This window comes from Phasianus colchicus, chromosome 20 (assembly GCF_987193195.1).
Source record: "Phasianus colchicus chromosome 20, bPhaCol1.hap1.1, whole genome shotgun sequence".
NCBI lineage: Eukaryota > Metazoa > Chordata > Aves > Galliformes > Phasianidae > Phasianus > Phasianus colchicus.
The window spans coordinates 10,479,253-10,498,305 of NC_143455.1; the positions used below are offsets into that span (position 1 = coordinate 10,479,253).

The 19,053-nt window shown below is 49.8% G+C and overlaps 1 protein-coding gene across 13 annotated transcripts in view; it reads right to left on the reverse strand.

Annotated features, from left to right (window-relative positions):
- Window positions 1-5,128: 5,128 nt before the first annotated feature.
- The window catches only part of CACNA1G (calcium voltage-gated channel subunit alpha1 G), a 105,061-nt gene continuing 91,136 nt past the window's right edge, over window positions 5,129-19,053 (reverse strand). For 9 of the 13 annotated variants that reach the window (XM_090122092.1, XM_090122085.1, XM_090122091.1 and 6 more), the window contains 5 exons: window positions 17,712-17,852; window positions 15,407-15,541; window positions 12,342-12,537; window positions 9,875-10,044; window positions 5,129-6,212 (listed from right to left, as the gene is read on the reverse strand). In XM_090122092.1, coding sequence (XP_089978218.1) covers window positions 5,358-6,212; window positions 9,875-10,044; window positions 12,342-12,537; window positions 15,407-15,541; window positions 17,712-17,852 — 1,497 coding nt within the window. In that variant the 3' untranslated portion in view covers window positions 5,129-5,357. The remainder of the gene's footprint in view (window positions 6,213-9,874; window positions 10,045-12,341; window positions 12,538-15,406; window positions 15,542-17,711; window positions 17,853-19,053) is intronic. The other 4 variants (XM_090122090.1, XM_090122086.1, XM_090122087.1 and 1 more) reach the window with 3 other exon arrangements.

A 19,053-nucleotide genomic window follows, 5' to 3' on the forward strand; every position in this document is an offset into this window, starting at 1 on the left:
GGTGACACCTGGCAGAGCTGCACCGCCTGCCCTGCACTCCATCACTGCAGTTCTTTGCTTTGTGGATCGGCTCCATGTTAACACCTTCCTGATCTGCCCCACGACAGCTGGGGTCTGGCTTTGGTTTCCTTAAAGTAATTGTTGGTACAGCATGTTATTAGAGGTTTAGCCATCGTTTCCATCTTCCAGCTGGAGCTGCAGGGGTCTTTAGCTGCATCGTTTGGACTATTAAATACATATGGAAATATTCGGTATTCGGGACCTTGAGAGCCGTCCAATCACATCACCCAGTGACTTAAGCAACAATAGAAAACACCAGAGGGTGTTGTGTTATTACAGCGCTGTAAACATCTCTAGGCATAGCATACGGCTGTACGACAGCAGGAAAACCCACCCTTAAGCTCCAGTAATCCTCACAGGCGGAAACCTCGAGGCAGTGACCGACGATACCGGAGAACGCCCCGAACCCAGCAGCCGCAACCGGAGCTCAGGTGCAGCCTCGGCCCGCAGCCAGCCCAGCGCCGGCAGCGCCATCGAATGTCGGGCAAAGCAGCACGGCCGGCCAGCAGCGAGCGTCCTGCCGGGCCCCGCGCTCCGCTCCTGCTGCTCGTCCGCCGGCTGTGAGCCCCGGGCTCGGCCCGGGAGGTGCTGCCGTCTCGCTGATGCCCCCCGCATCAACCTGGCTTGGGCAGCGCTGCAAGGCGAGACGTCCTTCCTCTCCTCTTGCCCTGGGAAGGGGTTATCGTGCAGGGGCTGAAAACCCCGCTGAAATAAAACCCTGCTGAAATAAAAGCACTTCTTTTTACTTTTTTAATTGCACTTCTGCGATACCGAGCTGGGGAAGAAGGGGCTCCCGGGCAGCAGAGCCGGCAGTCGCGGCGGTGCCCGCTAGGTGGCAGCAGAGCGCCGGGCGGGGCGCTGACGGCGGGCTCCGGGCGCGTGGCTTCCAATTGCTTTTCTTGTACCTTTTTTTTTTCCTTCTTCTTTTCCAGGGGCTTGCACTGGTACAGATTGTGTCTGAGATTGTTGGTGTGTCTCGGTTTGTGTCTCTCAACACCTGAGATACAGAACCTGCATTTCTCACGCAGGTGCTGACGGGGCTCGGCAGAGCTCGCACCGCTTCCAGAAAGGAGGACGGCGGCCGGACTCGCTCTGCTGCCCGGGCGAAGCCAGAAAAGTACTCACTTCAAGCGCTGCTCCCCAGGATGCAGCCACCGCCACACGAGGCACAGCTCGGCTCCGTGCAGCGCACAGACCGCTCACCAAACAGCAGCAAAACGCCGTGCCCAGGCTCTGGTGTGTCGGGAGCCCGTCTGCAAGTGGCAGGGTGGGAGCCCTCTAAAACCCACAACACAGGTCAGCAAGAAAGCTTCTCATAGGGAATACTCACAAAAACAGTAAAAGAATTCCTCTCCGAAGATCCTCTGAAACCCTGCATTAGGAACAGGAGATTTTAACTCTCCCAACAAGGAAACTTTGATTTCCTCCCAACTCATCTGTGCACAGATAGGAGCCGAGGGCTCCCACTGCTTTACAGCCCAGCCCCACTGCTGGGGGTCAGACAGCCCGCACAGCACCGGGCGCACAGCTCACCTCCCAGCCCCGCTCTGCTGTGCGTGGGATTTTGCACAGCTCCACTTTTCCCCTCTGCTAAAGGACTGACTTCACCCCTGTTGTGACCGTGTGGGCGCTGGAGCTGCTGGGCTCTGGGTTTGTCCCTCTGCAGGCTACAGCTCCTTGCCTCCTTCCCTGCAGAGCCCCAGTGGGTGTAGGGCCAAACTGTTCTGCTGGAGCCCCAGCGATGTCCGGGTGCTGCCCTGCAGCTCCTGGGTGGCACCACCACCTCCTGCTTTGCAAGGAGCCCAAATCACTGCAGGCGCGATGGAGCAGAGCCTGGCTGCGCTTCGGGCTGCAAACGCTGCCTTCAACTTCGCGTCTGCAGCTGCCATGCAGTGCCCACAGGTAAACCACTGCCAGAAATTTGATGGGTCCAAATGCCACAGAATATCATCATCATCATCATCAACATCAACAACAACAACTACAACAAAAGGAAGTGCACGTTTATTTTCTTTTCAAAAGCTTTTAATAGGACACATTTGTTTTTGTCATTTGTAAAGATTTACACTCATTTTTTGTCTTTTTTCTTTTTGTAAAAAGGAACTTTTGAACCCGGTTTTGCCCATGAACACCACCTTTTGTTGCCCTGACCAACAGACCTCGTTGTGGCCTATATACCTGATACAGTATAACAATATATTAACTAGTAAATACAAAGTTCTATCATATACACTAGGTTGTTACGGACGTTGCAACGGTACCGTGCCTACTCTAGTCACCTGGTGTGATAGTGTACGTGGGTTATTAGAGCCAGAGGGGCAGAAAAGGGGAGACTGGGGCTTAGCCTAATTTACAACCGTAACACTTCTTCCTTGAACACACCTTGTGCTGAGTGCAATCCACAGAAGTCAAAAACAGCGTTTTCTTCACCCTCCTCCAAAACACCTGCAGTACCAACGGCCTGGAGCCGAGCTAGAAAAGTCCTATGTGCAAGGGGCTGCAAAACTGGAATCGACATTTCTCCGCACACATCCGCAGTCTCTGCTTCCTCCCATGTCAGCCTGGCAGTGACAGAACGCCGTCCTCCCGTCTGCCTACAGTAAATCCACAGTATAAAGTGCTGGTGTGCTTGAATGAGCTGACAGCAACGCGACTGCTGTGCCACCGACACGGGCTGAGCTCTGGGGGTGGATGGTTTATATAGGAACAGTAATAGCACTGCGATACCGCAAACCTCAGCTTAGTTGGTACAGATAACCACGGCCTGCACGCAGCTCTGCGCTGTGGTACAGCAGGTCTGGCTCCAGGGTTACGGAAAGGAAGGCAGAGATTGAGCTGCTCCTGTTCCCGAGATGCTACGCAGGCTTTTAACAATTTCTCTATAGATTTCTACAAAAATATAAAAAAATCTATCAACAGAACCGTCCTACAGAATTCCTGTGGATTTTGTACATTTTGTTTAAAAAAAGTCAAATTCTATAAAACCCCCCCACAGGTATTTAAAATTCTCTGAAGATTATTGCACACACTGCAGTACATCTGAGTCTGTTTTTCAAAAGGGCGCCTAGAAAAAACGTGTCTGGTCTAGAAAACAAACTATTTTACACAGATCTCTTTTCCTGAATGCATCACCGTGCGGTATTTGTAGTGGCTGGTCTTTGCTGAATATTCACGTTGACATAAACTTTTTGCTGCTCACACAAACTGAGTCAGGGGGCGAAAGCCCCAAGCTGGAAAAGAGAGCGGCCTTCGGGTGCTGCTGTGTTTGGGGCCGAATGTTTGGATCAGTGTCACATCAGCGCTCTGTGCCGCGGTGCAATGGCACAGCGATGGTTAAGGAATGGGGTCAGCAATGCCGTATTTTCCCAAATTATTCAGTAAATGTGAAAGGAAAAGCCTCTGCTCATTAGGAGCGTAAGACCAAAAAGGGATTAAGAATATTTCCCAGGCTTAGCGCACTGTAATTTTATTGTTTCCTTAAGTGTGAGCTGGGGAAGAACTGATGAAAGGTTTGTTTGAAGTCACTGCTCCAAACGGGCTCTGCTCTGGGTCGGGCCGGGCGCACCGATGGGGTTTGTCTGTGGGGCTCACAGCAGACAGGGGGAACCGAGCCGGCTGAGAGCAGCCCTGCCTGCAGCACAGCGTGCTGAGCACATCCCGGCCCTGCGCTTCCCATGGGGCGCACACGGTGTTTGTGGAGGGAAGTTCCTCAGTGGAAGTAAAGGAGATCAAACCCAGCACAGGCTTGTGCTGGTTTAAGGACAGGAGCTAGCCAAGTCTCCATGCATGCCATCTGAAGGCTGCGACTATTTGCATACTTATAGCCGTGCCTTCAAGGCCCTGTTTAGCCTGCACCTTAACCCCATTTGGGGAGTCCTGTCAGCTCCACGTCTGCCTCCCGTCAGCCCTGCGAGGAGGGGTGAGGCACACAGGCAGCCGCGTGGCTTCAGGCTCTGTCTGCTCCATAGACGGCTCTGCCTGGAGCACAGAACGGGCTGCTGGCCTTGGAGGTGGCTGACACTAAGGAGGGCTATGAAGGACACATGAAGGACTATGAAGGCTTCCATTTCTGCACACTTTGCATCACGAAGTTGCTGCTTAAGGACTTTGCTGGGTTGGAAATAAAACTTCCATCAGGTTCTTCATGTGAATTAACTCCAGCAGTGACAGGAAAAACTTCTACTGAAAACCAACAAACATTTCGGTACCTACAAGACCTCCTCACACGTACCCTGTAAGACAACTTGCCAGCTGCAGTAGGCCTCCGTTCTGTTCAACACATAACCCCAACAGCAATTTTAAAGAATGACTTAATGACCACCGACCTCAGCACGGCTCTCAGCGGGGCAGTGGGGCAGTGGGGCAGTGGGGCAGTGGGGCAGCTCCCCATGGGCTCTGCAGCGCCGGGCTGCACTGCAGAAGCAGCCCGAGGTACCGTGCTCCTGAGCAGGCCCTGCAGGCAGCTGTGCCTGGCACTCTGAGGCACACAGCAAAACGAGCACTGATGATCACTGATGTGATTCTGTGAATCACCGGCAGATGATCCAAAACTCCAAAACACCCCATCCTAAGTCAGCGCTGCGTGCAGCTCGGCTGGCTCTGCACTCCCAGCCCTCAGCCACGCATCAGCGCGCTGCACGTTCCTGTTCTGTGCACTTGCTTTTCCTCTGGATGCCGATTTTATGCAAGACTGGGAATTTATTCTGTCAGAAAAGAACGCTACCGCATTTTTGTAGTCTCCAGAAAATGACTCAAGTCCACGGGGAAAAATAAATTACATTAAATAATTCTTATTTACTGCTGACTGTGGGATACGTTTCCTCTGTAATGCACTAATTGGCTACATTTTGTGCTTTGCAAAACAAAATGAAACCCAAACGAAACAAAAGAAAAAAAGAGAAGGGATTAAATATATATTTCTAAGGTTAAAATGTTCATAAAAACCAACTTGATCTCAGAAATATTCTGAGATACATAAAATAGAGGAAAATCAAACGAGTCTTTAGTCACAAAATGTACTACATCCCGCAATACTAGATTCAATTAATTTAATAAAATATAATATACATATAGATTCTGCACATTGTATTGCTTTTACCTAAGCAGAACGTATGCTTAAGTAAGCGTGATATAGGTTAACCCCTCCTTTAACCAGCTGGTTCTTTAATCCTTCTTTGGAAATATTTTATCCAGTGCCATTTTGGAATACAGTTCTTTTTTTTTTTTTTTCCTTTTTTCTTTTTTGTTTTTCTCTTACATGAAAGGAAGAAAACATTTGGCACCAACAGAAAAGTAACTCAGGGCTCCATCTCATTCTGATCAAAGGAAAAGCTAGGAAGTGTCAACAAGTCTTTCTTTGGGGTAGGAGATGCTGACATGCTGTCTGGAAGCAACGAATCCCCTATATCCATCGAGTCCTTGGAATCACAGGACGGAGCACGCCGCCTCAAGCAGGTATCTCCTCTGGCAGGTGAGATGCTGTGAGGTCCTCTGGGTAGCAAGCCCTGTTCGCTGGGTGGGTCTATAGATATACACGGAGGACTCAGTTTTTTCTTCTGCCGTGCTCCTTGCAAGCCTTCCATTTCACTTACCACCTGACTTATGAAGCCAGAGGAGCTAGATGTGGAATGGTGCTGAGGGCTGTTTTCCATGGAGCAGATTTCTATTGAATGTCTCCTTTGATCATCCAACCAAGAGGGCGGTTTTTTTAGAAGACCTTGGGTGTCAACACTGTGGTATTTCTTCAGGTCCTTCAGCGTAACACTGCCGCTACTGCCGATGCTCCTCTTAGGAGTGAGAGGCTGTGCCTCTGAACAGGCACTCGAGGCTGTGCAAGTTTCGGAAGGGAAGGGCTCCGAGGAGCTGTTTGTTTCAGACACTTCTTGGTCCACTGAGTCTCCAGGCGTCTCCTGATAAGAGTCCGCACAAGCACACGATGCTGGTGCCTGCTTTGAAACATTATATTGATTGTGGGAATGCTGCTGTGTGTGAACGCTTGCCCGGCTCCACGCAGCCAAATCTTCTCCTTCTGAGGGGGTCGGAGCAGCTGGTGGCTCCTCCTGGGGTGCGCTGGGGATATCTGGGTCGGGGCGCTCGCTCAGCTCGGCGGGGAGGTTCTCCTTGCTGTCCGAAGAGTCGTTCCTTATGGCCATCTGCACAGAGCGCAGGGGAGTCAGGAGGAGGGGAGTTGCCAGATGGGAGAGACAGACCAAACAGAGGTTAGTACAGGTGAGGCACAACATTCACGGGGCATGCAGCTCTGCTGGGGGTACCCCAAAATGGACCCACTGGTTCCTACAGCTCATCCTGGGGGCACAGGTTCTAGTGCTTTCCACTGTGATCTGCGGGCTTATCCCTGTGTGAGTGACAGCAGATTTTGGCCCATTATTCTTCATAAGTGGTTGACCTTCATCTTTCTCCTGGAAGGATGGAGGACTGCAACAGAATGCCCCCACCCAAACTTAGCAGCATCCTGGTTATCCAAAGGATAAGGGTCTATGGCAAACTCCTTTGAAATCTTAGGGGCGCAAGCAGGAGTGGGAGAGAGAAGACGTGCAAGGGAACCTGTGCATTCCTTTCTCCAGCTCAGGCGATGCTGAGGGCATGGAGCAGGATGCCCAGAGCCACCAACACCACAGCAGCCACGTCTGTGCCCACCCCAGGGTGACAGCACATGTCCACCTTTGGGACAGCTTTGTCCCGTGCAGGCACCACAACTCTGCACCATCTTAGACAGGGGAGCTTGAAGAGAGCTGCAGAAGCTAGACTAGAGCTTCTGTAGTTACTTCTACCTATTCTGACAGCCCAGGCTTCCTAAGGCACATTTTAACTTGGTCATTTTGAGCCATACGCAGCATAGGTGCTTACTGGCCAAAAGTGCCTATGGCGTGGTTTGAAGGCTTTGCTGTTCCTCTGCACTGCATCCCTTGCCAAAAAGGATTATAAATCAGCCCCATTAACTGGCCCTTAAAGGCAGTGTCTCGGTTTGAGATGATTCTTAAATTATCTTAAAGATTAAAATCTTCATCAAGAAATTTGGAGGAAATGCCTCCAGCTGGTCTCAGTCCTTTAGAGGAGTTCAAGGAGATGAAATTCCTCATTTTAGGGAATGCCTTCGTGACAAACTGCCCCCAAAATGATCTCAGGATCTTTATAAAAGCTGTCCCACAAGGACTGCTTCAGCCAAATGATCTCTATTCAGGCAAAGCTCTCATCAGCTGCAGCACACATACGTGCACACAGCAGCACTGCTGTCACACCTGCGCAGTGCCTTCCTTTGTTGTCTGTGAGAAGTGAGAGAACATTCAATACGCCAAATGACTTTGTCCAATGCCAGCTAACAATCCCTTCTAGCTACAATTTCACAGCATCACGCTGTAACCAACCACACCTGAGAGCAGAGCTCATTCTGCACTCCTCGATGCCACCAGAGTTAAGGAGTGTTTGGGGGCAGGGATCACATTCACATCCTGAGAAGGGACACAGAGCACCAAAAAGAAGAGCATGGCTGCAAAAAGTAATTCTTGTCATTACTTTTGCTTGTACACCAACCTGTGTTGCACACAAAGGGCAGTATTGGATCTTTCTGTCCCTACAGGCCTCTGTGGCAGCTGTTAGCAGTAACTGTTGGTGGAGATGTCTTATTGGTTTGTTTCCCAACAAAAGGACCCTATGCCATCCCAACGGTGTGTCCACCCCTAGTGAGGGTTACACCACAGGCATGCAGTCCTGGAGCCAGAAAATCAATGTAGTTGTAGGTTCAGGTAGAATTCCCCTGGAGAACAGCATCTGTGCAATGCCAAGGAGCACACACTCCTTGTGGGAGCTTGGCTCTGCGTTCACCCAAAGCATCTCATCTGCTCAGCTTCATCTGTGCGTGCATCGCTAATTGCCAAACATTCCAGAGTCTAAACGGAGTCACTGTGGGGACTGTCCACCCTACAGCATGCTGGAGGGGAAGGGAGGTGAAACACACTTGTCAGTGGTGGAGGAGAGTGCATGGACCGGGGATGTGGTGGACAAGATTTATCTAAGCACAAATTTAGGATAGGAGAGGGGACAACAGGGAAGGGAGAGGAGAGAAAAAGAAAAAAGAAATGAAAATCAGAATTACATGCAATGTAAGTAACGATAAGGAAAAACGGGTACTGCAGATCAAAATGCATTGCTGGCTTGAGCTGAGGGACGTGCCACAGCACATCAGTGCGGGCAACAACAGGAGCCAAGCGGGAGCATCTCAGCAAGCACAACTGCTGTGAACAGCAAAGAGAGTTTGCTTCTTCAGAGACAAAGCTTCACGATGCATGGCCACCTAGATCACAACTAACTCCAACAGAAATCAAGTCTGTTGCCAGAACCCACTTTACTTCTGTTAATAGTGCTACAAGAGAGCAAGCACAAGGCAACAGCTTACGGGTGTTCAGGGGATGTGGATGGCCCAAGACCATGCCTGCTCGCCACCCAAAGTTCACTATCCAAAGCTCACCAGCCCAAAGCCTTTTTCTTCCTGAAAGGTCACTCCAAGAGCATGCTGACACCACTGCATGAGCAGGAAGAGGAGGGGTGGTATAAATTAATTTAAATGTATGAAAGGGTTTAGAAGGAGAAGCCTTCAGAAAAGTGAACAAAATTAGGCCAAGAGAGATGGCTAACATGGTAATTTATTCTAGAGAGATCAATTGAAAAAGATGGGTCTGTTATTCATTAGAAAGCAAGAGAGAGTGGTTATGAACTGGAATCATGACATCAATTAGTTTCCCTATTAGCAGTGACTGGGGGAGCTGGCCAGCCCTCCGCAAACGAATACATGCTAGGAATTTCTTATGTCAATTTAGCATTACAGACTAATGTAATTGTTAACCTTGGTACTCTGCATTCATTTCTAGAGCTTAATGAATCAACTGTCTAATTTGTCAATGTTGATTAAAAGATGAAAGAAGTGGGAACATTTTCATGCAGTAAAGAAGTTATTTTTGAAAAAATCAAACCGATGTATTCTGTGCATATAAAATAGATGCAAAACTCTTGAAGAAAGCAGACCGTGGGGATCACATGCACCAACAGCACAATGAAATGCGTTTTAAAACGTGAGAGTGAAGCACAAGTTTAAGTACTGCACTAAAAAGGACGAATTTGAAGTCATGTTTCCAATCAGGCAGACTGGAATCCGTGATTACATCTCTCAGATCTTTGGTTGAATCAGAACTTAAATCAACGCCAGGCAAAATAACTGAGATAAAACCAGTTACAAAATAGAACAAGTTCTGTTTTGCATATATTCAACCTTTTCAAAAGCACGCAGGAGATTTGAAAGGATCCTAATTTCCAATTCTTGCTGTAAATACAATGTGCTTTCCATGGTGGCTTTGCACGCAGCGAGGTGCCCTGTAAGCAGTTTCCCCCTTTCAAGAATTGAGAGGAATGAGAGGAAGGGCGGCCTGGGATGGAGCCTGCAGTCACCGTGTCCTTCCAAGCACTGAGAACATCACAGCAGTTAAGAATTAGTTCCTTAACCCCAACAAGGCCCTGGGGAGCGTTTGGCTGTGGTTATGAAGAGACCCAAAGAAATGAAGTGCAAACATTGCGGGGAACCTTCAGGCACGTCGCCAGAGGAGATGCTACACAGTGCTCACATCCTTTGGAGGCTCCTGGATGGCTTTCTCATCAAAACCCATCAACCTTTTCATTATTTCTGCAGGAGAATTACAGTTCTCCAGAGGTTTCTCTGTGAACCCTTCTTGAATTTAATGTGTGGGTAACCTGGAAACACAGCAATACAAAACCTGAGCAAGTTGGTGGCCGTGGTTCTGCTTACCTGCCTGCGGAGCAGCCTCTCTGCAGAAGGGGAGTGCATGGGGGCGGCCACTGGGGGTTTTCCCTCCCTGACCAACGGATCGTGAGCTCTCGTGTGGTGGAAACGGTCTTTTGGAATTTGCAAGAGAGAGCTGGTGTCTGCTGGCTGCGACTGCACCGATGCCTTTGAACCTTGCAGGAGGAAGAAAAGAGAGGAATGTGACGTGTCCCCCTGTGACTGCTGCTCTGTCGCAGGGTCCTGTCAGAGGAAACCCCTTTGCACCTTGGAGCAGACAGGAACAGCAGGAGCGCTGAATTCAACAAGCAGCTCTCCATGGTTGGAAAAAACTCCCACCTACTAATAAATCATTCCAAAATAGTCTATTATTTCATTTTTCTTGGCGTTTTCCCCCAATCCAGCTGGGACCAGCTCCTGTAAAAAACAGAAGATGATGAACTAGAAGTTCATCTGGAATGGCAACGTCCACATCCCTGCTAGGGCCTACGACTCTGCAGGCACCCACACATCTCAGCCCTGCAGGGATGTGCCCCTGAGAGGTTCTGGAAAGGATGTCCCCAAACCCGAGCACACACAGAGGTCGCCTCCCAACACCACACGGACGTGGGACTCACATGGCAGCAAAGTGACCTGGCAGCAATCAAGGCTGGCTTTGCAGCTCAGCCCTGGAGAAGGACACAGGTACTCTGCGGCCTCTTTCTGACCCTCGGTGGTTGCTGGCTGCTTCTTCTGAAAGGTCTGAAGCTCTGCGAGCTCCCCCCCACAGCCTCAACATTTTTCAAAACAATTCATTTAACCTGGACCGAATCCCAGAGAATCTCATTTGTCCTGGAATCTTTCCCAGAACAACAGCCCCATTACGAAGGAGTATTCAAACAAATACCTCCTGTGAGCGCCAGTGTTTCTGACAACAAAACCTTTCTCAGCTTGAAATATTGTGGCTCGGTTGCGGTGATTTATTAGAGGCGACTGGCACCTTTTGCTGTCTTCACAGCACTTTACAATATTACAGACCGTGAGCAGGTGGGGTGACCTGCCCCGTCCCAGCAGAGGTGACATTGCAGGGGGAACAGGACGAGATGCACATGCCAAGATTTGGACACCGCACCTCACTGAGCACTTTGGCCCCATCCAGGCAACTGGAATTTCACCAGCAGGAGAAAAATACAGAAGCTTTGACTGCTTGGCAGAGTTGTGAACAAGATAGATGTCAACTTTACCTTTCCAAAACACTTCTCCTACGTGTTGGTGGTGCTGCTTTTTTGGATGGGTGCAATGCTATCCCAGCAAGCCGGGGCTGCCCGGGGAGCCTGGTGGGACTGAGAAGTGCTGCCTTGAAAAGGGACCCAGAAATTACCCACTTTTTGTTCTTGACACAGTTCTTGCTCTAGACAGGATGAACGTGCCCAAATTAAGGGTCAGTAGTGCAGCACTGGGAACTCTTCCTGCAGCTAATAGGGTTTTCTGTATGGCCAGAGACTGTAATTTCTTGGCTGTCACAGAGAGAGATACATGCCAGCTCCACCAAAGGTATAGGAGCTCCGCTCTTGCTTTCAGTGGGATTTGACCAGGATTTCAGCCTCAACTTTTGCATTATGTACAAACAGATTCCTCAGAGGACAACCCCTGACCTTGAGAACTGCGTGTTGTGGCAGTGATTCCTCACAACTCCAGATTCAGCTTCCTCCATCGCGTCCACATTTTCTTTCTGCTTTCTTTCTGTTCAACAGCCGCTATTCATCCGAGTTCTTATTACTATGTAAATTTCAACATCTTATTTCTAATCTGCTCGAATCTCCCAGCATTCCGAACAGGGCCGAAATGATGTCCTGCTTTCAGGCTTTCCAGTGACACTACCTGTAAAAACTCCTCTGTCTTATCTGTGACGAGCGCGTGGAACGACGGCCTGCCAGGGCAAAGCTGAGTGCAGGAGCAGCCGTGCTGCACCAGGGCAGCCCCATGGCTGGAGGTCGGCGATGAGAGGCAGCTGCAGGCGCACACAGAGCCCTGGGTGCCTGCATGATGCTGCACCTAAGAACCTCAGCCTGTCTGTGAGGCCTGCATCCCAGCCCCGCACCCCAACAAGGACGATCCCACACACCCCCACCCACCACCGATCTCACGCCGATCTCTCTCTGTTCACCATGTTTAAATTTGTCTTACAGGCACTGAGGGACACCATTTTCCCTTCTTGCACAGACGCTCCTGTACAGAGCTTTCGGAGCCTGCTGCAAGAGGCACTGCTGCAGACGAGCACAGGACGTAGCGCTCTGCAGGGCTCCTGCCCACAGCAGGCAGACGGCGGCCGAGCAGCTCAGCCATCCTACAGCTCCCTGAGCTCTGCAGGGCCGCCCCACAGCTCTGGACGCGCAGACACGGAGACGGAGCCCGGTTCGGTGCCTCCAAGCTCGCAAAGCCCCATCCCGCCGCGGTGGAAAGCCCCACATGGCTCCAGGAGGCACAGCCGTACCTGAGTGCGCCTTGTGCTGCGCCGGGCTCCCATGGCGCGGGGAGGCGGTGCTGGGCCGGCAGCGCGGCTGGGCCGTGTGGAACATGTAGCTGTCGTTGGGCAAGGAGTGCGTGCGGCCCACCGACGGCTTCCTGACGCTCAGCAGGTCCTGGCAGGGGGACAGCGCCAGCGCGGCGTCCCTGCAGCGCAGCTCGGCCTACGGGAGACAGGCAGTGAGGCAGCAGGAAGGCCGCGCCGTCAGAGCGGCGCCCGGAGACGCGAGCGACAGCCATTGCAACCATGTGGCACGATGGGCATGCACATGGCCGGGATGGGCGGGTGGCACAAATGGAGCTACTGGAGGCTACACCCCTCCTTCGCGCCGTCGGTAAACCGTCACACGGAATGGACCACAGAAACAGAGGAAGCGACACTGCAGGAGTAAACCATGACTATTTCGGGGTGTGAAGAAGGCATCATGCCTCAAGGCCAGCAGCAGTCACATGCTTTGGTAACTCTGATCTTCTGCAGTAACAGTAAGGCTGCCTCTGTGTGCCCTCATCAGCACGTCAGGCTTTTACAAAGGTGAGCAGTTTCCTCTCCTAGCAAAAAAAAATCAACAAGGCAAAACCTCAGCAGAAGCAGTTTGCAGAGAACGTCCTCTGTTCTGGCTGCCAGCACCATCTTATCACTGTCTTCTCACACACTGAATAACTAAACCCATTTTATTGAAGGGGAAATGTAAACCCACTGCTTTGGGGTTAAAGCCATCCTCAAATTAGAAGGGATCTAATAGAAGCAGAGGTTATTGCCTATGCGTTGACTGCGGAGTTTTTACAGCCAAAGAGTCTCTTGGAGCAGGCAGCACCAGATGCAATATCGAATGGGCTACAATTTGGGTGTGATTTCATAGGGAAATACATCTCCATCCATTCTCATGTGTGACAGTAAGGAAAAATGGAAGCTAAGCCAGCTGCTCTGTGCAGCCCTAACAGAACAATTATCTCATCCTTAAAAGGTTTCCTTTGAAAACCACAGAAATCAGATGTGACACTGCAGTTAATACAGTACATTGCCGAGCACTTCTGGAAAAACTCAGACCTGATTTTCTGACAAATCTTTTACTCAGTGCATTAGAAGTTTATCCTAAAACAACATTCTAAGGTCATTTTTTCCCATTTTCTTCCTCTAGTCGTAAAAATGAAATTTCACTGCACCGTTTCATTTGCACAAGAACATAGAACGAGATTAAATGGATTTTACAAAAAAAAAAAAAAAAAAAAGAGGAAAGAAAAGAAGAAAAGAAAAATAAATAAACAAAGAGCACTCGAAAAGTTGTTGATGGACAGAGATCTGCATCACTGTGCAGCTTCACGTTCAGCCCTGGGGAAGCTGTGCAGTGCATCCCATGGGGACCCAACCTGGCAGAGTACAGCCCTGTGCTGCTGCAGCTGATGGCTGCGAGCCTCTCTGCTCCTCCCCCTGCCCTCCCCATAAGAGCAGTATTTATCTTTCGTATCACTTCGCTTAAAGCAAGAAAGATGGCCTGCAAGCTGAGGTGTCCAATTCAAGACTGTTTGGGTTTGAACTGGAGAATTTGGATTCAAGCTCCTGTCCAAAGACAACCTGTATGGGGCCGTGGGCAGAATCCCAGGGCATAGAGGGACTGCCTGCCTCCTCTGCTCCTCCCGGGGCCAACCTCACAGCTCAGCTGCACCACAACCACTGGGAATGGCTGAAAAACGACCCTCTGAGCGCAGCTCCGGGCAGCGCGTGACTCTGTTCCCTGGCACTTTTGACAGATGTGTTGTTTTGGTTTGGCTGGAAGGCAAATCTGGAGCTTTTGTGAACCAAAAAGAAAAAAAAAAAATCCCAAACCAAACCTATTTGGAGTCAAACAAAACATTCTGTCCAGGGTGTTTTTCAGCTAAAGCTGAAGGGAAGTGTAAAAAACACCGAAAAAACAAAAGCATTTTGACAGAAGTTTGCAGGATTTTGGATAGATGCTTTGAGCAGGACACTGTGCTGGCACTGGCAGAAGCTCAGTCTGCCCTTCCCTCCCCTTCTGTTGAGGACAGGCACCACTAGGCTGCGTCCCTGAGTCCTTCCTGCTACCAGCTGTTTGGCTGAGCCTCACCAAATGGGCTTCTCCTCTCTCAGCTTCTCCAAACAAAGAGCCTCACACAAATGCAATTTACAAAGTCTTTTGCACGTGATGCCATGAAGCATGATGGGAAATATCGTCACGGTTTTCGAGGTGTTTCCCAAAGAAGTACTAATTAGGATGACAACCAGCTAGAATGGCAGAGAAATTATCAACGACACAAACATCCAACGGCAGCTACATGAACAACAACAAGGAAAACAAGAATGGCCCAAAAATGTCGGAAGAGGAGTTGTTGTACAGCAGAAAAAAAGCACTGGACTGCTACACAGCTAAAAATGTCTCATGTTTCAAAGAGGAGATGGTTAAGGCAGGGTTCAAAATACTGGTTATTTCATTCAGAAAGGCACAGAGCGATCCCAGCTTCCTCTTTTTCTCAGTGAGATGAATGCTATCACCAAAGCAGCAGCATCTCAGAGATCCCCATCTGGTGTCTGTGAAACAAACTGGCTGCAATCAGGCATTGAGCCCTGGTGCTGGTGTTGGCTGAGATGAGGACCTCTGGCACAGCCGTGGGCTGGAGCCCATCCCTCTGCAGAGGACACGGGCATCATCAGCTCGTGGTGTCTCCTCCACACAGCATCACTGATTGGTTTCAGATGGAGAGGAAATTTCAACCTTGACGCTTTCCAATGCATTTTTTGGACTATTTGTTTTACTTGCAGAAAACACATTGTTTTACATATGACGCCAAGGGAAAAAAAAATAAAGAAAAATGCTTGTTCCTCACAAGGAGCCAACTTTGTGGCCAAAGAGTGGTAACAGCCCACATCCTAATGGCATTAAGGACAGTGTCCTGCCGGGGGAAGGCTGGTGCTACTGGGACACGTGCTGGGACTACGAATGCCATTAGGCAGGTATAGGAGAACGCAGTATTTCAAACCCTGCAAACATCAGAACGTACAGCGACCAGTGTATGTACATTGCTTTCCAGAGCACTAAGTAAGTGTGTGTTAGTGTCATCAGGAAAAGAGTCATCCGTCAGAGCTAAGGACCAGGACTTTTCAGAGAGAATATCTGACGTCAGAGACAGAGCCTCCATCTCAGCTAGAGGGATCTGAAGGGAGAGATGATTAAGCATAAGAAACCAGGACACAAATCTTCAGAGAAAAAAGTATCATAATCTAAACACTTCTAGACACTAAAGCAATATCCCTGCGGTGGGAGCAGCTACATCATACACATTGTTACCAGGGACAGAACATTAAAGAAATGGAATATAACAAAGAAATGACAAGAAAAGTAGAACATTTATACTTAAATGCTTACCAAGGAGTTGTGAGGGAGTTTAAAGGCATACACTAATGCTAGCATTGCGTGGTGGTGCCCTCTTGCCTAAGCGAAGTGGCAAAAGCAACATTACCTTCCTATGGGTGCTATCCGTCCTCCCCACGAAGGTTGGGCACAAGAGGTTGTGCCACCCCCTGCCTTCCATGCAGTGTCCTGTGGGAGGTGCAGGGGGTGCCCTCACTGTGCTTTGGGGAGAGAACATCCCTGTGCCTCCTGCCATGGGATGTCATGGGTCGCCTGCAGCTCGGACACCCGCACACTGTCATGGGCATCCCAGCTAATTCCTTTTTTTCCCAGCTATCCCTGAGCATTGTTTTCCCCTATCCTCTATACTGGAAAAGTCTTTCAACAGCACCGTGCTTTCCAGCAAAAAGCACAGAGGCCCAGATTGGCTGCTCTTGAGTTATCCAAGGGCTGGATTTCCTCGCTCCCAGAAATTGACATCGGTGGGCTAAAATAAAGCTGGTGATAAGGGAACTGTGAGTGGCTGCAATAAGCCTCTCCCCAGAGCTCCGTGGGATGCCCATGGGCAACGCATGAGAGATGCACTGCAGTCCCTCCTGACTTCCCATGGGGAGCCCAAAGAGGCAGCACTGGGACAGCAGCAGCAGCAGCGGGATGGTGATCCCAGATGGAGATGGCAGTGAGCACTGGGGTTGGCAGGAGGGAGCTGTGCACACATTGCTTTCAGTGCCGCTCCATGTTCCTGACTGCCCCAAGAACATGACAGATGTTGTGAGCAGAAAAGCCAAAAGGTAAACAAAACAGCCTCCCCTCTCCCAAAATTGGGTTTGAGGCAGTCAAAACATTTGCTTGGAAATATCCAAATGATTTATAGGTTTGTTAATTGCAGCAAGAAAAAAAAAAAAACAAACAAATCTAGCTTAAAATTTCAAAGGAAAAGTCACTGCAAAGCAGAGCGCTATATTTTTTCATTACATAAAAACGTCAAACAGAAGCCTGGTTTTGCTGCAGCAGCACTTTCTGCGCGCGCTGTTGTGACAGCAGCTTCCCAAGCAGCTCTCACTGAGCACCGCGCCGCCCTCCCTGCCAGCCTGACCCGGCCAGCACCGCTCCGAGGGATGCAGCACTGCTCCTTACCAGCACTGGTCCCTAATGAACCTCCAAGGTGGATAATCTCGAGCGTCGGGAGCTCATAAACAAGCACAGTGATTTAGCAAGGAAAATTCTGCTATTTTGAGCCAGAAAGAAATGGAGAAATAAGGAATTTTCTCAATTCCAAATGCAGAAAAAGGCATGTTTGAATTGTTGTTATGGCTGCTGCTGTGAGCTAGGGGAAATATTTGCTCAGGAGAATAGTGTGCTTGGGAAAGAAGGGTTTTTATTCTAAGTAAATGAACAAATTTTAAATGAGTACTACAGCCCCTATTCGAGAAAGTGCTGGAGCACACTGCTGCCTGAGGACATCATTAGGGGCTGCCTCGCCTCTGAGCTCAGCGCAGATCAGAGATGAGGATCTCACTCACACTGACCCACTTGCAAGAAACCTCTTTAGGAAAAGCATTCAAAACTGGATTTTCCTTCGTGTCACTAGGAGTGAAATGCAGAGATCACTTCCTGATCCCCCCCTGCCCAGGCTCTCCTCTGGATCAGCTCACACTGTCCTCCCAGCTCCAGGTGGGAGCAAGAAGCCAACACAAGAACCCCACTGGAGGATGCTGCATTCTCGTTACGACACTTGTGAGCAGTACGTACGATGAAAAGCTTCTCTCTGAATCACAATTCAAAGCTTGTGATTCTCCTCTCGCATCGGTTTATACAGCTTCATAAAATCAGATATTGTCTCAGCTCCCACAGAACAATCCTTCAAAACCCCTGTGATTGCATCACACAAAGCAAAGAACTCTGACTCTCTATTAAAGGCCTCAGTGAAATTGAGTTTGGATGGAGACTTTGCAGGAAAGAGGAATATTAACCTGGTTCTCAGAGTTGTAATATTCGGGAGCAGGGAGGGCATAGTGATGGCACACAGAGCCTGACAGGTTGTCCATCAGCTTCAGCTCTCCTTCCAGAGACTCCTGGATCAGCAGGGATATGGTATCAAACAAGTGCCTTTCCTAGGAGGGGTGTGTGCATGCAGAAGGGAAGGGCCGAGCAAAGAGAGGGACGGAGACAGAGAGAAAAAAGGACAGTGTGGAAAACACAACCGAGTAAAAGGGAGAGAAAAAAAATAAAACAGGATAGAAGGGAAAGAAGAAAAAAGACAAACATTAATGGAGAATAGCAGTAACAAACAACAGGACGGGCAATGTGCGGCAGAGAGAGCAGTGCAGTAATATCACAGGGAGCAGCGACAGCTGCTCCGACCCCGCGGGCAGTGCAGAGTGGGATGGGAGCTGCAGGGTTCTGCTCTCCTGCTCCGAGGTCTGTGTGCCCCACGAGCACGTTTTGAGCAAAGAGAACCTCACGTTTAACGCCTCAGTGACACAGATTAAAATAACCCAACTTGAGGAGGTGCTGAGCATCCTGCCCACAAAAACTGCTGACGCCCAGCACAGCCACACACCACACACCAACCCAAGTGGGCCGAGGCTCCTGCAGTTCCGGCCACCTTCTGCCTCAGCACAGACAGCAGGAGCGTGCACAGACCCAGCTTTCAAGGGCAGCGTGGCAACAATCTGAGGGCTGAACTTCCCATGTACGAATGCCTGGTGCGCACAACGGAATGTGGACCATCATTACAGTCAGACAGCAAGCAGTGCAAAAATCCCAGGGACAAGGCAAGCAGAAGAGCATGCTGACCACAGTCCTTGCAGGGTCACGTCCTGGGAATTGCATTCCTCTGCTGCCGTGCTCAGGCATCAGATTTGTCCTGAAGAGTTTGGCTGGCACAATAAATAATTGGAGTGAAATCTCCCAGAGGTTTACAAAGGCTCTGTTTGGGTGAAAGAGCAAGAGAGATGCTCCAGAGATGTTGACCAGAATAAGCCCTTTCCAATGCCACACTCAGAAGGACAGCTTTAATGGCTGACAGCACCCTCAGTGAGTTCTCCTGCTGTTCTGCAGTTTCCCTTTCTGCCAATGCAAGGACTGCTGCACGGCAGTAGAGCTGAGGATGGTTTGCCAGCGCTCTGCTCAACATGCACAGCAGCAGTTGGGGCATGTTATTTCTTCCTAGAGAATATAATGAGTCTGGATTTCCCCATGTTGCCCTGAACTCCTTTCTCGTGTGCCAAGGAGCAGCTCTGGACTCCATCTCCGACAGCAGTGGCTCCTAATGGAACCAGAAACTGCCAGTAGCTTAGAAACTGAAACAAA